Here is a 22,109-nt window from a genome sequence, read left to right on the forward strand (position 1 = left end):
AAAAAAAAAAAGCCCTGGGGTGCCTATGACAGATCAGGCAAATTCATGTTGGAGAGTCGCAAGGAGATCTGGTTTGCCGGAAAAGCAAAATACACACATTAACTAAACTCTAAAATCATATCTAAATTTGTTCAACCATGCCTACACAGAATAGCTTTCCCTCCCCCTCCGCAGCCCCCCCCCCCTCTCCTTATATTAAGGAGATATTCAATGTAAATTGTAAATTGTTAATTGTTATTCTCTCGTTATGACCTTCTTGTTTTCTATCCTTCATTCTGCCTATTGGTTATCCCCGCGCCCAGTTACTATCCCTGTTGAAATGTACTTTCCAACCTTGCAGTTATTATGTGAACCGGTATGATGTCCCCACAAATACCGGTATATAAAAGTTTCTAAATAAATAAAATAAATAAATAAATATCTATACACATACAGATCTGATGAATATTCAGCGGTGGATCCCCTGAAAGCCAGATCAGTCTGTGGCTCTCCAGAGCTTCATGAAACGAGGGCCTCTCTGTTGTACACCTGCCATTTCCATGGTTCTGGGCTGCACGGTACCTGTGCTTCTGGGGCTCATGCTTGCTGAGAGCCATAGGAAAAGCAGAGAGGCCCTAAGCAAGGGATCCTATACTTCTCCCTCAAGCTGTACTTCATTACCCCCTCTAATCTCAATGGGAGAGGGGGAGAGCAATTTGCCTCGGTCCTACTAGCAGAACCTTGAACAGCAGTAGAGGGCGAGCAGCAAGAGAATGGGAATGTGCTCTGCACTTCTGCCAGCCTGAGGGGAGATGGGCAGGGGAAGAGCTGCTTGAGTGCACATGGAGAGGATGAAAAGATCAGGAGGAGGCCAATGATTGGGTTAGGGCATCTGAAAAAGGTGGCAGAAAAAAATGTCAAAGCAGTCACTGGTGAGAGTTGGTGGCCACACACTGTTGCCACCAACATATCAAAGTCTCTACAGTAGTTTGGTCTGGGATGCACCCTTTTAAAAGTCATTTTTGTTTTTTAAATGCAGATTCAGTGACTAGAACCAGCTCTCTAATGCTGTTCACAGACATTGGGCTGGTGGCATACTAATGCATAGCCACTGCTATTCCCCATATCTATTCATCTCTAATTTCTGTGGGGGAAAAAGCTTAGAACTCATCAGCATACAGTAATAAGTTATAGCACAGCACTAATCCACCAAATTACGACAGGATCCACATGCAAAACTTATCAGCATTTTTTTTTTTACAATAAGAGTTGCAAGTATTTACAGATTACAGAAGTGACACACTGAACCAGGCCTTACTTAACTGAAATACCACACAAACGTAGCCATCTAAGTGCCAGAAAAGAGACCTGTAACTCAATGAATTATACATGAAATGATAAACACAGCCCTGTCCTTGTGCAGGGAATGAAGGAAAACACCAGACAGCCCTGCCAAGGAGAAATACATCATTAAAAGGCATGGCCAGTTAGCACTAAGACCATGTCACTGCGGTGATTAGAAAACAATACTCTGTGTCCATAACACAGCAACAAGAGCAGGAATTTCTTGCACAGTTTAATATTGTGTTGCTGGGAATATGAGATGACAGGACATCCAGGAGAAGGGCTCCAGGAGTCACACAGAAAAAAAAATCTTTTAGTAACACTTATTGTCTCTTGCTGCGGATGCAGAAGTGCTATATTCTAGCATTATACACACATGTAGTGAACATATCATTCTTTCCCCCAAACACGGTGCTTGGGACCCTCAGTAGAATATGCAAATTAACTTTGTTCGCAGCTGAAATGTGTAAGAAAAAATACAGCTTCTGCATGGTTATTGCGGATATCCTGAAAAACAGATCTGGTGCAGACTTTCCAAGTCCTCTGCGGATGGGTGTTGATGGCTCAGTACTGTAGCACCAGCCAAATTTCAAGTTGTTTTCTCAGTCAGGAGTAGCAGGAAATCAGACGGGATCACAGCATCTCTCGCGGTGCTGCTTCCGTAGTGTTTTTTCTCGCCTTCAAGGATTCTTTACTGGCTTGTAAGATTTCTCGGAGCTCTTTGTTTTCCAGCTGCAGAACAAACATTACAGAAAGCCTTAGGCACCAAGTTATCACCAGCATGGGGCCCATGAGCTTTATGCTAGTGCAAAGATTTGAGTTTTCATCTCTAGCTCAGAGTTAATGCCATGTTGTCCTGATCTTTATCAGACGTAAAGTAAATGAAAGCTTTTTTTTTGGTTAATGAAAGTTAGTCTGCCATGGCACAGTCAGCTAACACTTGTTTTTAAGGGTAGTGAAGCAGCAAAGAGATGCAGGAGCTGCTCAGTGGCATGATCTAGTCCAGCTCCTCCCGTTTGCATCTCCGCTGCTGCAGCTGGACTGTAAGCAAACATCAGTGATCCTCAAATTCCTGTTTTACGAACCCTGACAGGGTTCACTTAGCTTCTTCCTTCTAGAGACGCTAACTGTTCCAGCTAGATCCACTGCCCAAGCCTATTCTTTCTTAGCAGAAAAAGCCAAACCCAAATGCTTTCAAAACTATTAAAAAGATACATTTTCTTCCTCAACACTCTTGATTTTCACAAGAGGCAGTGACACACATCTTAGGCTGGATTTTAACGACAAGGCAAAATACCCCCACTTAACGACAGACAAGAAAAATCCTGTAAAAAATAGTGAGCATTTGATGTACACGATTTTTTTTCTTTAATAAGGTGGGAGGGGAGTCTCAGAAGGAAACCCCAGCAGCTTCCTCCTTCTTTTGAGTTTCCAACTCAAATCAGAGCCAGGGCTTGAATCTAGCACCATGAGCCTTCATGCATAATGACCCAGGGAGTTTGCTCCCTGTTCAGTATCCCCTAATTTACTCCAGTCCAGCTGCCAACTGAGGGCCTCTTCCCAAACCATGCATCACTGGGTTCTAAGAACGGGCACCAAGTGTCACCACTACATGGTGGCTACGACTCCCTCCCTCCAGGAGCTGTGAGCGCTGCCTCCACAACAACCCAAGCCCCAGCCGACAGGGAGAGCACTGCCATTGAGCCGGCCTGTGGGCAAACTTAAGGCTTCACAAATCAATGTCTTGCCATTCGCATTAGCACTCAACGACAGGCTGCACAGAATCAACAGAAATGGTGCACATTGAAAACTAAGCAAATTTCACATCAGGAATAGAACTGGCCTTGGAAGAAACATGTGAAAAAAAAATTGCATATATATTGAAAGGTGCTCAAGAGTGCTGTGGGATCTCTGCCCAATAGCTACAGCTGGTTTACAGTACAGCACTAAAAGCAGCAGGTGGAGAATAATTTCTCTCATTTGTTAAGGGAGCTGTTGTTGGTTTACTCCAGCAGGAACCATATGGTGGGAATGGGGCAGAGAACTGGATTTAGGAAATTACTGAAGGCTCACCTATTGCAGCAAGCATTTTTTTTTTTTTTTTACTAATTAGACACTATATCCTCTAATGAGAGTCTGTGCAGAGAGGGTTTTAGTTAGTTTTGACCAGCTGTCATGTTTTTTTTATTTGTATTATAATTTATTTTGTTTTAGATATTAGCTTGTATATTTTAGTTTGTTATGAATGTTTTATTGTAAACTAAGAAACTGATTGGCAGTATACAAATTTTTTAAATAAACTGCAGATCAAAATTAAGTATCCGAGCAATTTATGCTCACGTTTTTAAGTTCAGTATCTGATGTAGCTGCCAAGAGGCGCTAGAGAAGATGTGGTACTAAAGATTCGGGTCATGAAACAGAGGGGATAGCCAGGAATGTTTGCTAATGGCAAAAACCCTGGTGACAAAGCCAGCCTTGGCTCTAGTCTCTTACTTCCAGCTGGACCAGTCTTTCCTGGATTTTATAGTCCTGGTCATCATCCACTCGGACAGCTTTTCTCATCACGTCACCCAGTGCACATATTCTGTCAATCTGATCTTCGATTTCCTGCAAATAAAGACAAGCAAGAACAAGTCCATTTTGTGACACTTAAAGGCAAGCTACAGTCAGGAACTTATGGATATTTAAAAGAAAGGAATTAATTTTTTTTTAACTTTCTAATGCATCATAACCTATATTTGAGAGTAGTCAGTCATCGAATTTGGCTCAGCTCTTGGCCATTATAATTCCTGGTCTCATTTCTTTTTTTGCTTTGAAATAAATAAATATAACATGCACTGCTCGTGCAGACTGATACTCCATACCATCTACTGCCCCAGGGTTACAAAACAGCAGTTTCTCAGGGGTCCTGGGGAAGAAGATGCACTATGCAGGTGACCCTCAGTAGCCAGGCACAGCCACTAACATGACAGAAAGGAAATATAAGAAACAGACCTGAACGGTAAATACTGAAAAGGCTTTCTAGATACTGTACAGGGAGCAAAAAAAAAAAAAAAAAAAAAAAAAAAAATCAAGAAAAAGCATGGCTTTGGCTGTAACTCCTGGTTATTTATTTATTTATTTATTTATTTAAATTAATTTATATACCGGAGGTTCCTGTATAATATACATATCACCCCGGTTCACAAAGAACAGTAACTATCGCTACAAATAGCGGTTTACATAGAACAGAATAAAAGAAGTTTTACATTGAACAAAAACAAAGTAATAAGTTTTACATTGAAATTTCTGATTAACAAAGGAAGAAAAAAAATAGATCTGAATAACTCGTTGTGGGCTTGAAAAGACTTTTCTTCGTGTTCTTGGCTCTAGGGGAAAGCTTGTTTGAAAAGCCAAGTCTTAAGTTAGTATGAACATGTATGAAAGTTAGTATGAAGTTAGTATGAAAGTTAGTATGAAGGTTAGTATGAACATGCAGAAAGAAGCAGCAGTCAAAAATGATAATCCCCCATTCACAGCCACAGGAAGTCTGCAGGGACGGCACAAACAAGCTCTGTTTCCCTTCAAGCAATTTCTCCTTACCCTGAAGTGCTGAGAGCAATTTTGTAAATCCACATAACAGACTTAAAAATTCACCAAGTCAGCATCGTTTTAGTTTTCTTTTATAATCCAACTTTTATTGTAAATGTACTTGCTTTTGACCTGCCTGCCTAAGGTTACAGATTACCTGTATAAATCATTTCTGTGTAAATATCTGCTCCATTTTATTTTGCATTAAATCTTTAATTAAATCAGCCTTGTCGCTGGTTTATCTTGGATATTAACTTACTATCGCTGAAGCTAAGCTGCAACTGGATAGTACCAAATAATTTAAAAATCAGCCAAATCTAAGTGCTACTAAAACTATATCTATTAGAAGAAATGAAAAAAAAGTGTTATATCTGGGTTTGGTTTGATTCTATATGATTGGCTCAACAGAAATCAAAGAAAGTCAACTGGGTGCTGTAAATGCCTTTTACCGTGGAGTAGGCCTCATGGACGTCAAGGACTGGTTCAGCATCCAATGGTTTCTTACTTGCCATGAAGTGCAGCATCTGCTTTCTGTACTTGGTCATGATGAGCTCCAAAGCGTGCTGGTGCTCTTCCAGGGACAGCCATAGTTCTGTAAGAGAGAACCTTCCTTATCCTGCTGCCAGGAAAGCAAAGGCTGCACGGAAGTGAAATGTCTCCAGCACGTTAGAGGACCCTCAAAGAGATCTGGTTTCTGGGGTCAAACGAAGAATGCAAAATAACCTAATTCTTAGGAAAAAAAGGGATGTAACTGTATCACATGCATAGGAGCTGTGGTTATTGAGCAGATTAGACCTATTTGGGGGCCTACAAGGACCCAAGATGAGAACTGCTTGCCATTGAAATGCCTGAGTAATGTTTCCAAGCACACCACTGTGACCCTGCTAGTGCCAAATATGGCCTTTTAAAAGGGTCAAACTTTTTAATACTCTTCTGCCCACAGGCTGCAGTCAGCAGGTGTAAAGTGAGAGAGAACATAAGCAGCACAACTGGAAACACGCTAGAAAGCTTGCAGGCACTGCAGATGTGAAAGAGAACTGCAGTGTGTGTCTGTCTGTCTATCACTCAGCACAGAGCTGTACACCTGGAGACCCCAGCTTTCAGTCCAGTACCCAATGACTGTGTAACCTCTTTGGTCAAGGTGCCTGGCACCATGTCAAATACCTTCTACAGTTCTGAGTACACAAATTGTAATTAATAATAAAAATAATAAGATACCGAGTTAAGCAGTTTGGGTTTAAGAGCAAAATCATTCTGGACATGGAAAAGGGCTTTAGCAGCCACTTAAACTCCATTCAGAGCAAAGCTAACCTCTGTTTTCTTTCTGGAGGTCTCGGATCTGTGTGTTCTCCTGTGAAAGCAGGATGTGAGGTTTGTACTTGGACATGTCCTTCAGGTCAGTCACATCCTCATGGTACTGAGAAGAAAGGCAAAAAAACAAAATTCAGCAGACATTCTCTTTTATTGTCGCCCAAATACTTTCAGTTACATACTGGAAAGGTCTCAAAACCTTTGCTGGAGATTTCCTAAACTTATTGGAGATGCAGCTATATTAAAATCAATTCTCAGCAGCTGAAAGTGTTGGAGAGGTGAGCAAAGTATAGACTTCCATGAGAGAAAAATTCAGGGGTTTGTGGCAAACAGCTTGAGACTTGGAGGGTATATACCTTTCCCAAGCTTCTCTGTTTATGGATTATGCAGGAAGCTCCTTAGGTAACTTAAGAAGTAAGCCATAACTTACAAAATTCAATGTAAAAAATGCATCAGCAAAGAAGCAGCAAATATGACAGCAGTATCATGTACAGTGTGGCCATGGTTGCCAATAAAACATGAATGGTACAGCTGAATCAGTTTTCTAAGACAAATGCGCTAACCTGCACAGAGCAGCCATGGTTATAATACCAACATCAACAAGCACACCTCAGTTTTTGGAACCTGGATTTTTACAACACATGATGGGAAGCCAAGAGAGGTTGTCTGGGTGCTAGATTACATATGGGAGTTGTAAGAAACAAAGAGGTTAACAAAGCCTCGAATAGCCTACCAAAAGAGGTGATGGAATCTAAACGTGTGGGACAGATAAAGAGAGCAGTGATACGGACAGGGCTGAGAAACTGGGTAAAAAACCCGGGGGAAGAGAAGAGCTGGTATTTATTTTAGCATGAGAAGTTATATACTCACCCAAAGTGCTAGTGAAATTCCGCTCCCAGTTTAAAACTACTGATGCTAACATGTAACGCCAAAAATGGGTAAAGTTGTTTCTACAGCAGGAAAAACTGAACACTTCTTGTAGGTTCCTCCAGGAGCCACTGGCAGGTAAGCAGGAACTCCAGAGAAGGCATTTTCAATTGTAATATCCCAAATATGGAATGCAATCCCCAGAACCATGCATTTAAGGATGAAATATGGGAATCTCAGGGAAAGTGTAAAGATTTGGCTGTTTTGGCAAGCCTTTGAGGGATTACTTTGTTCCAGCTAGGTAGTTTAGATGTGAGGAAATTCTGCAAAAAGCTGGGCCCAGTAGAGAAGTTTGTTTTTTGGGTTTTTTTAAGGACCACACAAGATCTATTGTGAGGATGGAAGCTAATATACTAGTATATGTGTTTTATGATTTTTTACAATTTTCCTAAGGGATTTTATACTATATTTTGTTTGTAATGTAATTTATGCTGCCAAGGTTGCATTTTCTATGTTTATTTATTTATAGGCATTTGATATTCTGCTTTTCACTACAAATGGCCTCAAGGTGGATTACAACAAATTTAGATTAAGTTGCAATTGTGATAAAATTTACAATTAGAATAGCACTGGGAATCTAAGGTATATAACTTCAAGTTCTTCATCTGATGTAATTATGATGCAGGATTTATTGTATTCTGTATTATATATAGGGTTCGTGTGTGTGTGTAAGCACTTGTGCTAAATTTGGGTGTAACCTGCATGGAGCGGCAGTTTCTACCCTAAACAACTTCATGGACAGACAGGAAGGACCTGCTGTTTATTATATGTTTAGGTATCTTTGTTTCCAGTTTTTTTTTTATTTTTCCTGAGAATTTCAATGTTAATAGAAAAATCAGTCAAAATTGCTTTTTCCACTGATTTTTCTCCTGTTTGAGTCATTTTTTCACAGGTTTTTGTGTTAGAACTTTGAAATTCCCAAGAAAAATAAAATAAAAACTGAAAACAAAGGCCCCTATATATGCTTTGGGCATGACACAGAGGAGTAATTCATAAATAAATAAATCAGAGAGGAAGACACCCAGGCAGACTGGACATGCAAAGTGGCCCTTATCTGTCATCATCTACTCTGTTATTTTTATTTGCATGTAAACAAACTGCACTCCAGGGATACTCATGGTACCTTTTCTGACAGGGCAGTTCCCACCTCCTTCATGGCTTCCACTCGCTGATGCAGGGCTGTGGACTGATCGATGAGGGACTCAGCTGCACTATCATGGTCTTTCAACCTCTCCAGCAGAGTCTTGGCATCTGTCAGGATCTTTTCTATTGTGCATGTCATAGCTAAAATGAATACAACATATTTCAAAAAGTTTACAGGGGGGGGGGGGGGGGGGAGTACAATAAATTGCTCCTTCCAGTTCCACATAAAATAAAAACTACCAGTCACTTTCACAGATAGGTTGTTGAATCCCTGAAAGCTGGCACTGCAGCCTAGGAGTTACAAGACAGGTGACAGAGTTCAACACTTTAACTGGTACCTCCATGAGCTCATATTTATACGGTGAAGTTCCTTGAGGAAGGGATCTGGTACCTACTATGTCTCTATATAGTATGCACACATTGAAAGCATACACAACACGCATCCACAATGAAGAGCTGCAAAGCTTTACTTATGTATTTAAAACTTGAAGAACTTGTGTACTTCCATAACTTAAGTTCCTTAAAGCAATTACAAAATTAGGGTAGATCAGGTTTATAGCTTGGTTCTATCCCAAGGAGAGCAACGCCTTCCTGTGTGTGATTTTTTGCACACATCATTTACTCGTTTCTCCCTGTTAACATGTTACAAATTGTTATCTTATTACAATCTGTTATCTTGTTACAAACTTTTATCTTGTTATAATGTACAATAAGCATGGTTATGTCTTATTTGTTCTAGTTATCTGCAAACAGATATGATATCTCGATCGAATGTCGGTATATAAAAACAATAAATAAATAAATAAAATAAAACCTCTAAATTTCACAGAATACAGACCCGAATGAGGAAAAGGGGATAAAACAAGTTATGAACTGGACATACCATAAGCAGGCACATTGGGAAAAAAAAATTAGTTTTGCATCTACAGTGTTTTCAATCGGACTGTGCACTGTCTAGTAATAGATGGTCACAGTCCATTCCTTAACAGTTCGCCTCCCATACGCCATGCAGTCTAACACTACAGCCCAGTCCTTACAGGGAACAGAGGGTCTCAGCTCCCACAATGCAGTTTGATAATTCAAACTCACAACTCACTTCATAGGGCCCAACCTGTACAGTCACAGCCCAATCCTTAATGGCGCATGGGGGTCTCACCTCCCACACTCTGTGCAGCCGTTCGCAGCTCACTCCGTACAGGTCACCGCAGACTCTGTTGTTACAGCAGCCCTGCAATAGCCCCGGCACAGCTGGGGGCAGGAGACGGCTCTGCCCCAGGTCATGTGACACCAGCCCAAGCCGAACCCACCCTCCAGAATCAAGGCTTTACCGGAAGGGCGTGCGGGCGCGCGTACACGGCACCTTTCCTGCCTGCCTCCTCTCGCTTCCTGGTTACCCGTGACGTCGCCAAACAAGGCGGGCTGGGAGCTTGTTGATTGGATAGCAAGCAGCCAATCAAGATTCCGCGGCCGCCGCGCAACCGTTACGTTACAGTCAAAGAAAGAGGCAGGCAGCGGCTGCAACTCCTGCTGGTTAGAGCTCCCCCCTCCGGGCAGGAGGACACTTGGCCTCCGGGAAGGGCTGCGCTATTGCGAGGAAGGAAAGACTCTCCCAGCACGTGCAGCACACCCAGGCCAGAATTGGTAGCGCATCGCAGGACTCCCATGCTTAAGTCCCCGGGTGGCTCGTTTTCAGTTTAAAAGAAATGCCCCATGGAAACTAGGGTGAGGGCAAAAGAACATGATCGCAGCTTTTTATTTCAAGTATTTCAAACCAAAACCATCTTTGAGCCAAAATAAAAAAGGTGACCTAGAAAAAAGACCCTAAAAGACATTGAAGCCCAGAAGCATTTAAATTTGTGATGCCTGCATAGAAGGGGAGGGAAGAGGATGTCCTGATGAAAATCCGCGGTACAAGACCCAGAGCTATTTAAAATTTAGTAATGATGGGTGGTGGTTATTAGGCAGGAGGAGCTCTCAAAACGTTAAACACTAATACGTATTTTGATTATTGTATTCGCTTGATGTAACTGCCTTAGGTTGAACAAGAGGGCGGTATAAAAGTATAACAAAACATACATAATATTCCCTTCAAGAAATGAATAATGATTATTTTAACTGGCAGCTGCCTTATCCCCCTAGTAATGCAGTTTGCAAGGTAATAGTTATGGGTGTGGCGTTTGGAAACCCAAAAGTAGGTTCCAAAAAACATATCTTGCCAACTTTTCTGCCCTTCTTTAATGAGCTTTGTAAAGAAAAAAGATTGTGAAGCAAGTGAGTAATTCCATTTATCAGAACCCCTTGCCTCTCTTCCATCCTCCCCCACTGGGGAGCCAGACATATTTGCATCTTGTTCACATACATCCTTGACCCGGTGGATCTAGTTTATCTGTGTAAATACCCCTCAAACACTGCTTGATGGATTTTGGATTGGGATCTATGGAGCTGTCACCTTATCTCTTCTGTTTGTTCCTTGTCACAGTAAACATCCTCCACTCAAGTTGAAATGACACAAGACCCATTCTTCTAAGTTGGTCCTTTGTTACTGATTTGCTAAAGGGAGCTACTGTTGGGGAGAGTCCTATCATCTGCCCTTGATTCTTACTTTTTAACTTTGTACTGCAAGGTTTTTAGCTTTTGATTGTACAAAAATAAAAAAAGGTTTCAAGAGCATTAGGGGAATTCTTACCGGTACCCAGCAAGAAAAAGCGTTGTATGAAGAACGGTTAAAACATCATCCAAAAAAATTAAGTGTGGCATTCCAAGATGCCAATCAGAGCACCCGAGCCTGCTCCAAAGGGGGCTATTTGAACATTTTAAGTGCTTTCTTTCTTTTTCACCCTGCTTTTGATTTCAAAAAAGTTAATTTGTGCATTTTTGCTTATTAGGAATGATCAAGTCTGGGATACCTGAAGCAGCTGCAAGGGGGAACAAAGAATCCCATCAGTTAAGTTGGAATTTGTGCCATCAGGGTCAAAAGGGGTTGCTCATCAAGGTGAGAGGAGAACAAAAGGCTTTAGGGGACAGAGATGATGGTTACCATGGTGATGTGCAAATCCCGCATCAGTATGGGCCATGGAGATAAAACTTATGTAAGCGCTATCAAGCCCAAATTATCATCATCATCACTGTTTACGCCATGCTTTTCCGTCTACAGAGCTCAAAGCATGTTACAACATCGGAGAAATATATTGGAATAAAGGACAGTAACATAACTGAAATATAGGGGTAAAACCGCAGTGTGCCCAGCACATTCCGATGCAGAAAAACAGGCCTGTGGAAGCATGCAAGGATGGGCGAATTACTGGAGGCTGGAACAGAGGAGATCCCTGGAGCAGTCACTGCCAAGAGACAATGATGGTACAACAGGCCTGAGGCCTTAGGGAGAGCAGCATCAAATGAAGCCTTATGGATTAGGCGGAACAGAGATAAACATGGAAACATGATCATTGTAAAGAAAAATAAATATTCAGTGTGACAAATCAGGAAAAAAAAGAATAAGCCTAAGAAGGTAATATTTCCTGAAGAACAAGTTAAAGCTATGAGAGCAGGTATAAGCAGGACTGAGCGCACTTCTTAGGCGTTGATTAGGAAAGTTAGTGAACCTCACAGAAAGCTGGAAAGGCCGAAACAGGGAAAAACCCTGTGTGTTCAGCCTGGAAAGAGCAGAAACTCACTCTCCTGTCTCCATGAGAAAATCTGGAATTGCTTTTATCTCTGATTTGTTGCAACACTGAGAAGAATTTGAAAGTGGACAAGATTCAGAGATGGAGAGAGAGAGAGGAGCATTTTTAATAAATGAGGAAATGATAGGCAAACCGACAGTAATAACATCAGGAAGTCCTAGTGCTTGACGCCAGGGCTGCTCAGAAAAAGGCTTCTGGCCAATCCTGATTTCTTGAACTTACATGCATGCTGGGATCTGTAGTCCTGCTTCCATTTGAGATCAGCACCACAGGTACCAGGGTTGCACCAGGAGGAGGCTGTCAAAAAGCCAGGACCATCCAGAAACAGAGTCACTAGGCAGACCAACTAAGCTGAATTGGATATCGCCAATAAACTGTTTATAACAGGTCCTTCATACTTCAGTTAGCAAATGCTCAATGACTGTGGGTCATACATTTTTTTGGAATGTGGTATTATTAAAACCCTTCTTGGTTATGCATACAGTTTTGCCAGTGGACCCAGGTTAATCCTGTTAAGTTGATCCAAACCTGCTTTTGCCCCGTTGCATCTTATGGAGTTGTAATTCCAGTTTCTCTGTTAAAGGGTGTGCAGCTCTCAGTTGCCATATGTTGAGTTAATCTTGTAAAAATGTCTCACTTATGACTTATTTCCTGATCCTTATTTCTACATATTCAAATGGATTAACACAGCCACCACAATCACAGATAAAAATGGGCATTTATTCAGGAATTGGTGGAGAACATTTTGCATGCAAATTTGGAAGCCAGCTTTTCTCCACCAGCCAAGGCAACTGTGGAATTAGCACATTATTGAAATTAAAAAAAAATTCTTGGTCAGTTAAAAAGGTGCTGGACAGTGGGCAGTCATTACCAATAAAATCTCAATACAACCAAGCTGCTATATCAGAATATTCAGCTACAGCAATCATAAGAACTTAAGAACATGCCATACTGGGTCAGACCAAGGGTCCATCAAGCCCAGCATCCTGTTTCCAACAGAGGCCAAACCAGGCCACAAGAACCTGGCAAGGGCCCAAAAAAAGTCTATTCCATGTTACTGTTGCTAGTAATAGCAATGGCTGTCAACTTAATTAATAGCAGGTAATCAAGCAGAGTTTATTTATTTCAAATCTTTGTAACCACTAGTTCTGAAAATACTTGCTCCTAGTGGCTAAGAACTAAAACAAATATACAATATAACAAATAAAAAAGAAATCAGGTATAAAACCCAGTGGATGTTAAGCGAGGGCAAGGTGGCAGTCCCCCACGGTTGACAGCCAGGAGGGGGGTAGCATCAAGAGGCTCTGACCTGAGAGCACTGGCAGAGTGGCAATATCCTTCAGGCTTGGAGTGTGGCCTATCCTGCTCGTGGTAGAAGATGTAGTAGGCCCAGAATGCTGCGAGTGAAAGACGGAAGAGAGCAGCCGGATAGCCACAGGTCGACTCCATCCTACCTGCAGCTGAAGAAGGGGTGGCCCAGAATGACCGCACATGAGCCTATGTGATTGAGAGAGGAAGGTGTGTGAGTGTGTGTGTGTGTGTGTGTGTGTGTGAGTATGTGTATGTGAGTAAGAGATTGGGAACATGCGTATGTGTGTATCGGAGTGCGCATGTGTTTGTGTGTGTGTATGTAAGTAAGAGACTGGGAGCGGGTGTGTTTACATGTAAGAAAGGGAGAAAGGGAGCTTGTATGAAGGGGTGTGTGTGTGTGAGAGAGAAATGGAGGGAGCCTGTGTGTAGGGGTGTCTGATATGTGCAAGAGAGGGAGCCTGTGAGAGACAGCCTATGTGAGGGAGTGTGTGTGCAAGAGAGAGAGGGAGCCTGTGTATGTGTGGGGGGAGACAGAGCGGGAGCCTTGTGAGGGGCTGTATGGGTGCGAGAGAGAGAGGGAGCCTGTGTGAGGATGTGTATGTATGTGTGCGCGAGAAAGAGAGGCAGCCTCTGTGAGGGAGAGGGGAACTAGAGATCACTGGTGAGGGGGATAGAGGAGTGAACCTTTCAGGGTGGGGGTGCCAAAGGAAGTATCCACCCAGGGTGCCAAATACTTTAGATACGCCACTGATAAAACCAAAATAGACAAGATAGTATACAGCAACACAAAACAAAAATACAGGTCAAAACATACATCAGACAGGTCAAATATAAAACCAAGCAGACCAATAAATATACGGTATATTAACATAAACACAAATCAGAACATACAAGAATCGCAAACAAAACTTGAGCCTAACCAATAGCCTAAAGGACAGATATCCCAGCTGCTGTCAGAGATCTGCTACCGAAAAAGTTTGGGTACAAGTTTCCATTAGGTGTGTCTCACTCAAAGAAGAAACACAGAACTATTTGGGATGGGGCATAATCCAAAAGAGCCTCCCTCAGATAACTGGAACCAGCCCCTTGAATAGCCTTAAACATCAAAATTACCAGCATGAACTTTGTGTGCCAGATAACAGGTAGCCAGTGGATAGACAACAACCCTGGAGCGATAGTATCACGGTGACCATTCCCTGTGATCAGCTGCAATACATGGCTCAGAGAGGATGCTGACCCTACGTTACTACCAGTAGAGCTCCATTCATATTTCATTTAAAAACAGGACGTGCGGACGCCTGCCTTAACCTGAATTTTCATGGAAAGCTTTTGATTAACTAAAAAGAAATCACGAGTGAGACCCGGTCCAAGTTCAGCATAAGTTTCCATAAGGATACCCCGATGCAGAGTCGAGTGGTTTATTTTGGACACAATAGAGCCGTGGCGGTTTATTTAGTGTGAACAATGGTGGCAGAACATCCCTGTTGAACAACGTTTTTTTTACAATTATCCGGTGTAAGAGATAACTTTGGACCCGAGTCGCTCAACATGTTGACTCCAATGAATGTTTGTATAAGATAAGTAATCTTTTTACTGCATACAAAAAATATTTAAAACATTCAAAGACTTAAATATTGAAAGGCTTATGGTGGTGATGAAAACTTGCTGATGGTGCAGCCTGTTTGTGTCCTTCAGCTCTCACAGCTCTCTCCGTATGTGGCACCAGCTTGAGTGACTCATTGTCATTAAAGAGCTGAGCTTACTTTCCTTGAGAGTGGGAGGGGGAGAGTTCTAGATATATTATCACTGTTCTCCGATGCTTAGGTGTTTATTTTGAGCAGGTGGCAGGGGTCTAACAAAGAAAACCACACCCAGATTCCAGACTTCAGTGCAGAAGGGTAGATTGATCCTTATTTATTTTATATTCCGCTTTTCAGCACTCCAAAGTGGATTACATTCAGGTACTGTAAATATTTCCTTCTCCCCAGAGGGCTCCCAATCTCAGTTTGTTCCTCTCCTATTAACAGCTGTCCAAGGGGATTACTGAAAGGAAAGTGACTGTACAACCAGAGAAAGAATGATGGCTGGACTACAGCCCTTTCCGTCCCATTAACTAGCCAACCACTAGCCAGTTAAATTTGCATTTGTTAAATGTTTTATACAGAATAAATAGCCCACACCCATAAATATATTCCATGTATCATGGTTTAATTATAAAAACATTGTTCATTTTTCATGGTTTGGCAGTTTATTCCTGTTTCTTTCGGGGGCTACAGTGCAATAAAGCTTATTTGCAATTACTATCTATGGTTTTCCCCCATCAGCCTCTTCTCCCCTGATCCAAGCCAACTATCATGGCCACACTTCCTTCCAAACAATCCTGACACTACTGCACCCTGAATCTAGCCATTGGCCCAGACTCCCTACTCCTCCTCCCTTGGAGGCTGTGAATCCTTTCTAATTCTTCTTGACGCCTCTTATCACATCTCTCTTTGTGTAAACCAAAGAAAGCAGAAAGCAGTCTCTTGAGCTCCTGTACTGTTTAACTTCAGTCTGATTAAAACACTTATCTGTGCATACAAAGTAAAAAATGGGGGTCCTAGAGGTTAATGCTTTAATGCTTTTAATAACTATTAGCCCTGTAACTGTATTTTGTCAAAGCGCAATTTAGATTTTTCCTGGCAGACGCAAATACTTAATGCAACTCCACCTACAACCTACTGACTAATATTTCAAAAGTAAACTGAATAGTATCTGTACAGAAATTGTACTTTTTATGATTATTATTATTTTTATATGGTAGATTTAGAAATACATTCACCCTCACTTCCTTTAGAAGGAACCACAATAGCTTGTGCCCGGGTGAACTGATGGGTGATTGCTGGACTTGGGCACTGATGTTACACATGGTGCATGGAGCAGTTAGATGTGGGCGCTGTAATTGGTGATGCTTTTACCCATATGACTTCCCCTACCTTGCCAGCCCTCAAAGATTTCCAGAAATGCAGAGGGAGTTGTGGAAATAATTTCAAGGGAAGGGAGGAGTAGCCTAGTGGTTAGAGCAGCGTTCCAGTCCCACTGTTGCGCCTTGTGACTTTGGGTAAATGACTTCATTCCCCATTGCCTCAGGTACAAACTTAAGAGTATAAGCCCTCTGGGGATAGGGAAGTACCTGAATATAATCCACTTTAAAGTGCAAAAAGCAGAATATAAAAATCTAAATAAATACTGCTCATTGGATGAGCTTTAAGTGCTGCCTGGCACACAATAGAGCTTACATCCATGAAAAACAATGTGCATTTTTTACAAGTATTTTGCTCTGTGCAGAAGAAGAAAAGTGAAAAGTCTTGTCCCTGTACATTCAAAATGCAATGGCAATGGTCTCCAAAATGTGGTGCTGCTCGAGATGAGGGGATGCCATGACACACAGGGCTTTGGTGGACAGAGGGAAGTGTTTGGGTGAATGCGGAAGTGAGGACAGGTTGGCGGAGGCGGCAGGCTGGGCGGCCCCGTTCTTCTTGTTAATTATCCCAGGAAGACACAAGTGGAAGATACACCCAGCACCGACACCAGGTGCCTTTGGCTGATGGGTCTGCTCAGTATTTGGATCGCTGTAAACAAATGTCCAGCGGATGGAAGCCAGGCTGAGCAAAAGAGGCCTGATCATTGATAACTGGGTAAAACATACGTCCGGCTATTAGAGCTACTGCAGGTCATGCCTGATTGAACGTTTTACAGCACTCGTGGCAGGGTGTCAAGCCTCCAGGTCCTTACAGAAAGCAGATCTGCCATCTGAGAGTTCTCTCATGTAGGAGCAAATACATTCCAAACTGGGTTTCATTTAACTGATTACTATTCAACTTGAAATGTTGACTGTCAGGGCTAAACATCTTTCCTTTTCACCTGATGCTTTCCCCCTGCTCGAGCTTCCAGCTCAGTCGGAACCAGGACTGGGACCTCATGCCAGGAGCTTTTCATTCGCAAGCACCCGGAGGCTTTACCCCTGTTTCACATCCCTGACCAATTTGCATTTGCCAGTTCTTGGCCAGAACCCTGAAATCCTGGGCCCAAAATATGGCCACTAGGTGTCCCCAGTCCTTGCCGCCAGGGTCTGTGAGTGCTGCTGTCACAGCACCGCCACTGAGCCATGGGCTAGCCCCAGGGCTAAACATTGTAATCTGCATTTCCTTAGCTGCTACAGACTGTTCTGGCCGAAAATCAGACAGTTATGTTTTGATTTCTGCCACTTTCCTAATTGTATGAAAGAACATAAGAAATGCCATACTGGGTCAGACCGAGGGTCTATCAAGCCCAGCATCCTGTTTCCAACAGTGGCCAATTCAGGTTACAAGTACAGTTGTGCTTATAAGTTAACATACCCCTGGCAGAATTTGTAAGATGTGTAGTATTTAAAAAAAAACAAACGAGTGATCAGACAAAACATGTCTGTTATTTTTAATGTGTTTCAAATTAAACTATTTTATGCATCAGAGAATAATATGCTCATTAAATAAACCATAGCAATAAAGAAAATAATAAAATGGACCTGTTCAAAAGTTTACTTACCCTTGAATATTTGCGCTGATAATATACAGTCAAATTCACACAGTCAGGTTGAGATGGCAATGAAGGGTAGGTATTCACACTTGGGCCTTGTTTGATTGTAATTAGTGTCTGTGTGTAAATAGTCAATGAGTTTCTTAGCTCTTGAAAAACCCTTGTGCATTTCATCCAGGGCTGCAGTGACTTTGGTGATTACTGAAGCATCGGGAAAGAAAAAGGACTGTCAAAGGATCTGCGAGCAAAAGTAGTTCAACTTTACAAATCAGGAAAAGGATATAAAAGGATATCCAAAGATTTGAAAATGCCAATCAGTACGGTTCAATCTCTGATCAAGAAGTGGAAAACTATGGGTTTGGTTAATACCAAGGTAGACCAAGAAAGATTTCAGACACAGATGCCAGGAAAATTTGTTGGGATGCAAAGAAAAACCCACAAACAACTTCTATTGAAATAAAGGTTTCTCTGAAACAGAGTGGTGTGGGTGTTTCAGCATGCACAATAGGAGACACTTGAACAAAAATGGGCTGCATGGTAGAGTTGCCAGAAAAAAGCCACAAAACAGCCCGCTTACGATACGCCAGACAGCACACCTAGAAAAGCCTCAAAACTTCTAGAACAAAATAATTTAGAGTGATGAGATCAAAATTGAATGTTTTGGTTATAACCATAAACATTATGTTTGGAGAGGAGTCATCACCATCCCTACCGTGAAGCATGGAGGTGGATCTCTGCTGTTTTGTGGGTGTATGAGCTACAGTGGCACGGGGAATTTAGTCAAAACTGATGACAGGATGAATGCAGCATCTTATCAGAAAATACTGGAGGAGAATCTGCATTCATGAGCCAGGAAGCTGCGCATGGGGCACACTTGGATTTTCCAACATGACAAAGATCTGAAACAAAAGTGAAGGTTCTGGAGTGGTCATCACAGTCTCCGGACCTCAACACCATTGAGCCACTTTGGGGAGAATCAGACATGCAGTTCATGCTAGACCAAAGAATTTACAGGACCTGGAGGCTTTTGCCAAGAGGAATGGACAGCTTTACTACATGAGAAAATAAAGGACCTCATTCACAACTATCACAAAGACTGCAAGCCGTCATTGATGCAAAAGAGGGCAATACATGATATTATGAACTAAGGGTATGCAAACTTTTGAACAGGACCATTTTATTATTTCCTTTATTGCTATGGTTTGTTGAATGATTGTGCTATTCTGTGGTGCATAATAGTTTAATTTGAAACACATTAAAAATAAGATGTGTTTTCTCTGATCACTCATGTTTTCTTAAAACATCTTACAAAATCTGCCAGGGGTCTGTAAATTTATGACCACAACCGTATCTGGCAAGTACCCAAACATTAAATGAATCCCATGCTACTAGTTCCAGTAATAGCAGTGGCTATTCTCTAAGTCAACTTGATTAATAGCAGTTTATAGATTTCTCCTCCTGGAACGTATCTAAACCTTTTTAAACCGAGCTACACTAACTACCCTAATCACATCCTCCAGCAATGAATTCCAAAGCTTAATTGTGCATTCAGTGAAAACGAATTTTCTCCAATTTGTTTTAAATGTACTACTTGCTAACTTCATGGAGTCCCCCCCCTAGTCCTACCTGTTCTAGACCTCTCATGATTTTAAACACCTCTATCATATCCCCCCTCAGCCGTCTCTTCTCCAAGCTGAACAGCCCTAACCTCTTCAGCCTTTCCTCATAGGGGAGCTGTTCCATCCCCTTTATCATTTTGGTCGCTCTTCTTTGTACTTTCTCCAGTGCAACTATATCTGTTTTGAAATGTGGCGACCAGAATTGCTTACAGTACTGAAGGTGCGGTCTCACCATGAAGCAATGGAAACAACTGCAGGAGAAACGTTTATACTGAGCAAACCTAACATATTTTGCAATCATCTTAAATCTTTTTTTTTTTTTTTTTTGCAGGCTGCGATAATGTTTATTGGATAAACACAAGGATAATCTCAAGATGATTTTAAAAACAAGTTTTTTTAACAATTGGAGCCAATATATGTATTTGTTGTACTAGAGTTTTCCTAAGCAGAAAGAAACAAATATGGCAGAGGAAGTCCACTGGACAAAAAAGAAATGAGTTTATTCAGAAGGCAAAAAAAACAATATTCTACCTTTTCAGGTACCAGCAGCCACTGTAGGCATGGGAAGACGTTACCCCCACAGCCTAATTTAAAGTTCAGGTTGCTTAACATGTTTAAACATTGAGCACAAACAGGAAGGCCACAGCTTATCCAGCCTCTTCCATCCATCACGGGGGATGCTGGGCAGCAGCTCTAGGACTCGAAGTCCTGTAATGTTAAATGCAGCCTCTGCCAACCAACAACAACTCAAATCATAAAAATGGGGTAGCAGAAGCAGCGCAAGCAGCTGGAAAGCAAGGATGTGCTTTCGTTTTCAAATGATATGGAAATATCAACAATATTTCTCATGTCGTTGGTGTCATTTGGCATCTGAAACAAAATGTTGCTATGTGGTTTGTGCCATTTCACAGGCCTGCCTTTTTTTTAATTCAGTCCAGTCTGCAGGTCCAGCCTCCCGATTTCCCTCCTGTCTGCCCACTTGAAACAAATCCAAGGGGTCTCAGCCCACCCAACATTCTGGCTTCTGTCTCTACTCCTGATCCGCACTCCAAATTCTCTCCCCCAGAATCCCTCATACAGAGCTAGAAGCAGGATTCCCCCTTATCTGCTTCCCGCTCGGCATTTAGCATTTAACAAACCTACGCTGGATAGCCAAGATAGCTAGCATAGCATTGCCTTGCCACCTTCACTCGTGCTATCAGCATATTCTCTAACCTTGTCACTAGCGTGCCAGCAGCGCGCTAGGATGGGTCACGTTCCATTAGATTGATTGATTGATTTATGTAAAGAGACTTTTATCCCGATATTCGTGGGGACATCATATCGGTTTACAGCGAACTATAGAAATGAAGATCACAAAGAACAGGGGAAGAGACCTGTTTTTGTGTTCCACTGCATAATGAGGGGACACCCAACAATCTTTCAGGCTTTGTGTGTGGGAAACTGACCTTACCAAGAAGATCCATGGAAGCCTCTATGGTTATTATAGTTCAGAACAGGTCCCCACTGGAGTATGAAAATTCTTGTCTTAAAAAAAAAAATCCAACTCCTTTAAAGATGTGGCCTTGAGAATTTCTGTAATCTAAGTAAGGTTTGGCTTTTCAGTAGTTAAAGGAAGTCGTGCTTGGTCCAGCTGGATCTTTTCTGCATAACTGACCCTTCACTGCATGGTCTGGCCCGGGTTTGTTTACTCCTCTCCAGTAATTAGCTATTATCAACCTCATTAATGGAACATAAACCACCTCTAATCGCCATCAATAAAATTCCTGTCAAGTGAATCTTAAACAAAGGAGAGAATCTCAGCAAATTAGCAGAGACCCCAGAAAGCTGCTCCGGGTAGCTTCTTTATTGTTACGTTTAACCCAGCAAGCCCCCCACCAAGAAGGAATCATGGAGTCAAGGGCTGTCATTCTTGGCATACCGGATAAATCTCTAAGGGCCTGCACTGCAGACACAAGAGCCCATTCTCTAATGAGTTATGCCCTACCCACTACATATCTGTGTAGAAATAATTTGAACCAGGACCTTGTATTATTTATACAGTGGCAGTGAGCACTTATAGTGTTCGTTGGTCACTTAAGTTGGCTGGTTAGCTCTCTCTCTTAGTCAGTCTGCATCTATGGACTTGTGGTTCCAGGTGCCTAAATGGAGGCCTTTGATTTTACATTTAAACATTTAATGTCCCTGTACAATGTTTATCATTTATGATTTGCAATACACATCATAACTGGTTTTCTTAAAAAATGTGTGTATTTTTTCCCCTGTTAGTTCCCTTAAGAAGTGGGGAACTATGTTTGTGTCATGACCTGATCTCACCACTAGGTGAATTAATGGCTCAGCGATCTAAAATAGATACAGTGTCGGTAAAAACGACAGGACATGTCCATAGATGCACTCAGACTAAACCCAGGAACGTGCTCAGTCTGGCCCTTTTGATCTGGAGTTTCTGGCTACCTTCACAATGTAAAAGTTTAGTCTTTTAACTCTTCAGTTCTTTAAATGTAAAAAGTCCAGAATGAGGAAAGTGGGCATTCTTTCCAAAATGCCACTTGTCACAGGAGCTGTCTTATATGACACAGAGATTGTAAAGTTATTGGCCAAACATTAAATGCACGTTTCTCTAAGGAAAACTGTAAAAGTGCTTAATCCTGCATTAAAATGCAAA

General features: G+C 41.8%; 1 protein-coding gene across 5 annotated transcripts; it reads right to left on the reverse strand.

Annotated features, from left to right (window-relative positions):
• Window positions 1-486: 486 nt before the first annotated feature.
• SIKE1 (suppressor of IKBKE 1) lies at window positions 487-9,665 on the reverse strand. 5 transcript variants are annotated; one of them, XM_029573217.1, is made up of 6 exons: window positions 9,603-9,665; window positions 8,279-8,415; window positions 6,205-6,310; window positions 5,343-5,485; window positions 3,817-3,930; window positions 487-2,055 (listed from the first exon to the last, which is right to left on the reverse strand). In XM_029573217.1, the coding sequence occupies exons 2-6, from the start codon at window positions 8,411-8,413 to the stop codon at window positions 1,957-1,959; spliced, it is 597 nt and encodes a 198-aa protein (XP_029429077.1). In that variant the 5' UTR covers window positions 8,414-8,415; window positions 9,603-9,665; the 3' UTR covers window positions 487-1,956. The 5 variants fall into 5 exon arrangements, with proteins under 5 accessions (XP_029429077.1, XP_029429075.1, XP_029429074.1 ...); XM_029573215.1 differs by having other exon boundaries at window positions 9,431-9,663; XM_029573214.1 differs by having other exon boundaries at window positions 8,255-8,415; window positions 9,371-9,663.
• Between the last annotated feature and the right edge of the window lie 12,444 nt (window positions 9,666-22,109).

This window comes from Rhinatrema bivittatum, chromosome 12, assembly GCF_901001135.1.
Source record: "Rhinatrema bivittatum chromosome 12, aRhiBiv1.1, whole genome shotgun sequence".
Taxonomy (NCBI): domain Eukaryota; kingdom Metazoa; phylum Chordata; class Amphibia; order Gymnophiona; family Rhinatrematidae; genus Rhinatrema; species Rhinatrema bivittatum.

Coding starts and splice junctions, on each gene's coding strand:
- SIKE1 (XM_029573214.1), bottom strand. CDS start 8,413: ATGACATGCACAATAGAAAAGATCCTGACAGATGCCAAGACTCTGCTG. Junction 6,311..8,254: donor GAACTGCCCTGTCAGAAAAG/GTACCATGAGTA, acceptor CTTTCTTCTCAG/TACCATGAGGATGTGACTGA. Junction 3,931..5,342: donor TCCATGAGGCCTACTCCACG/GTAAAAGGCATT, acceptor CTTTATTTGCAG/GAAATCGAAGATCAGATTGA.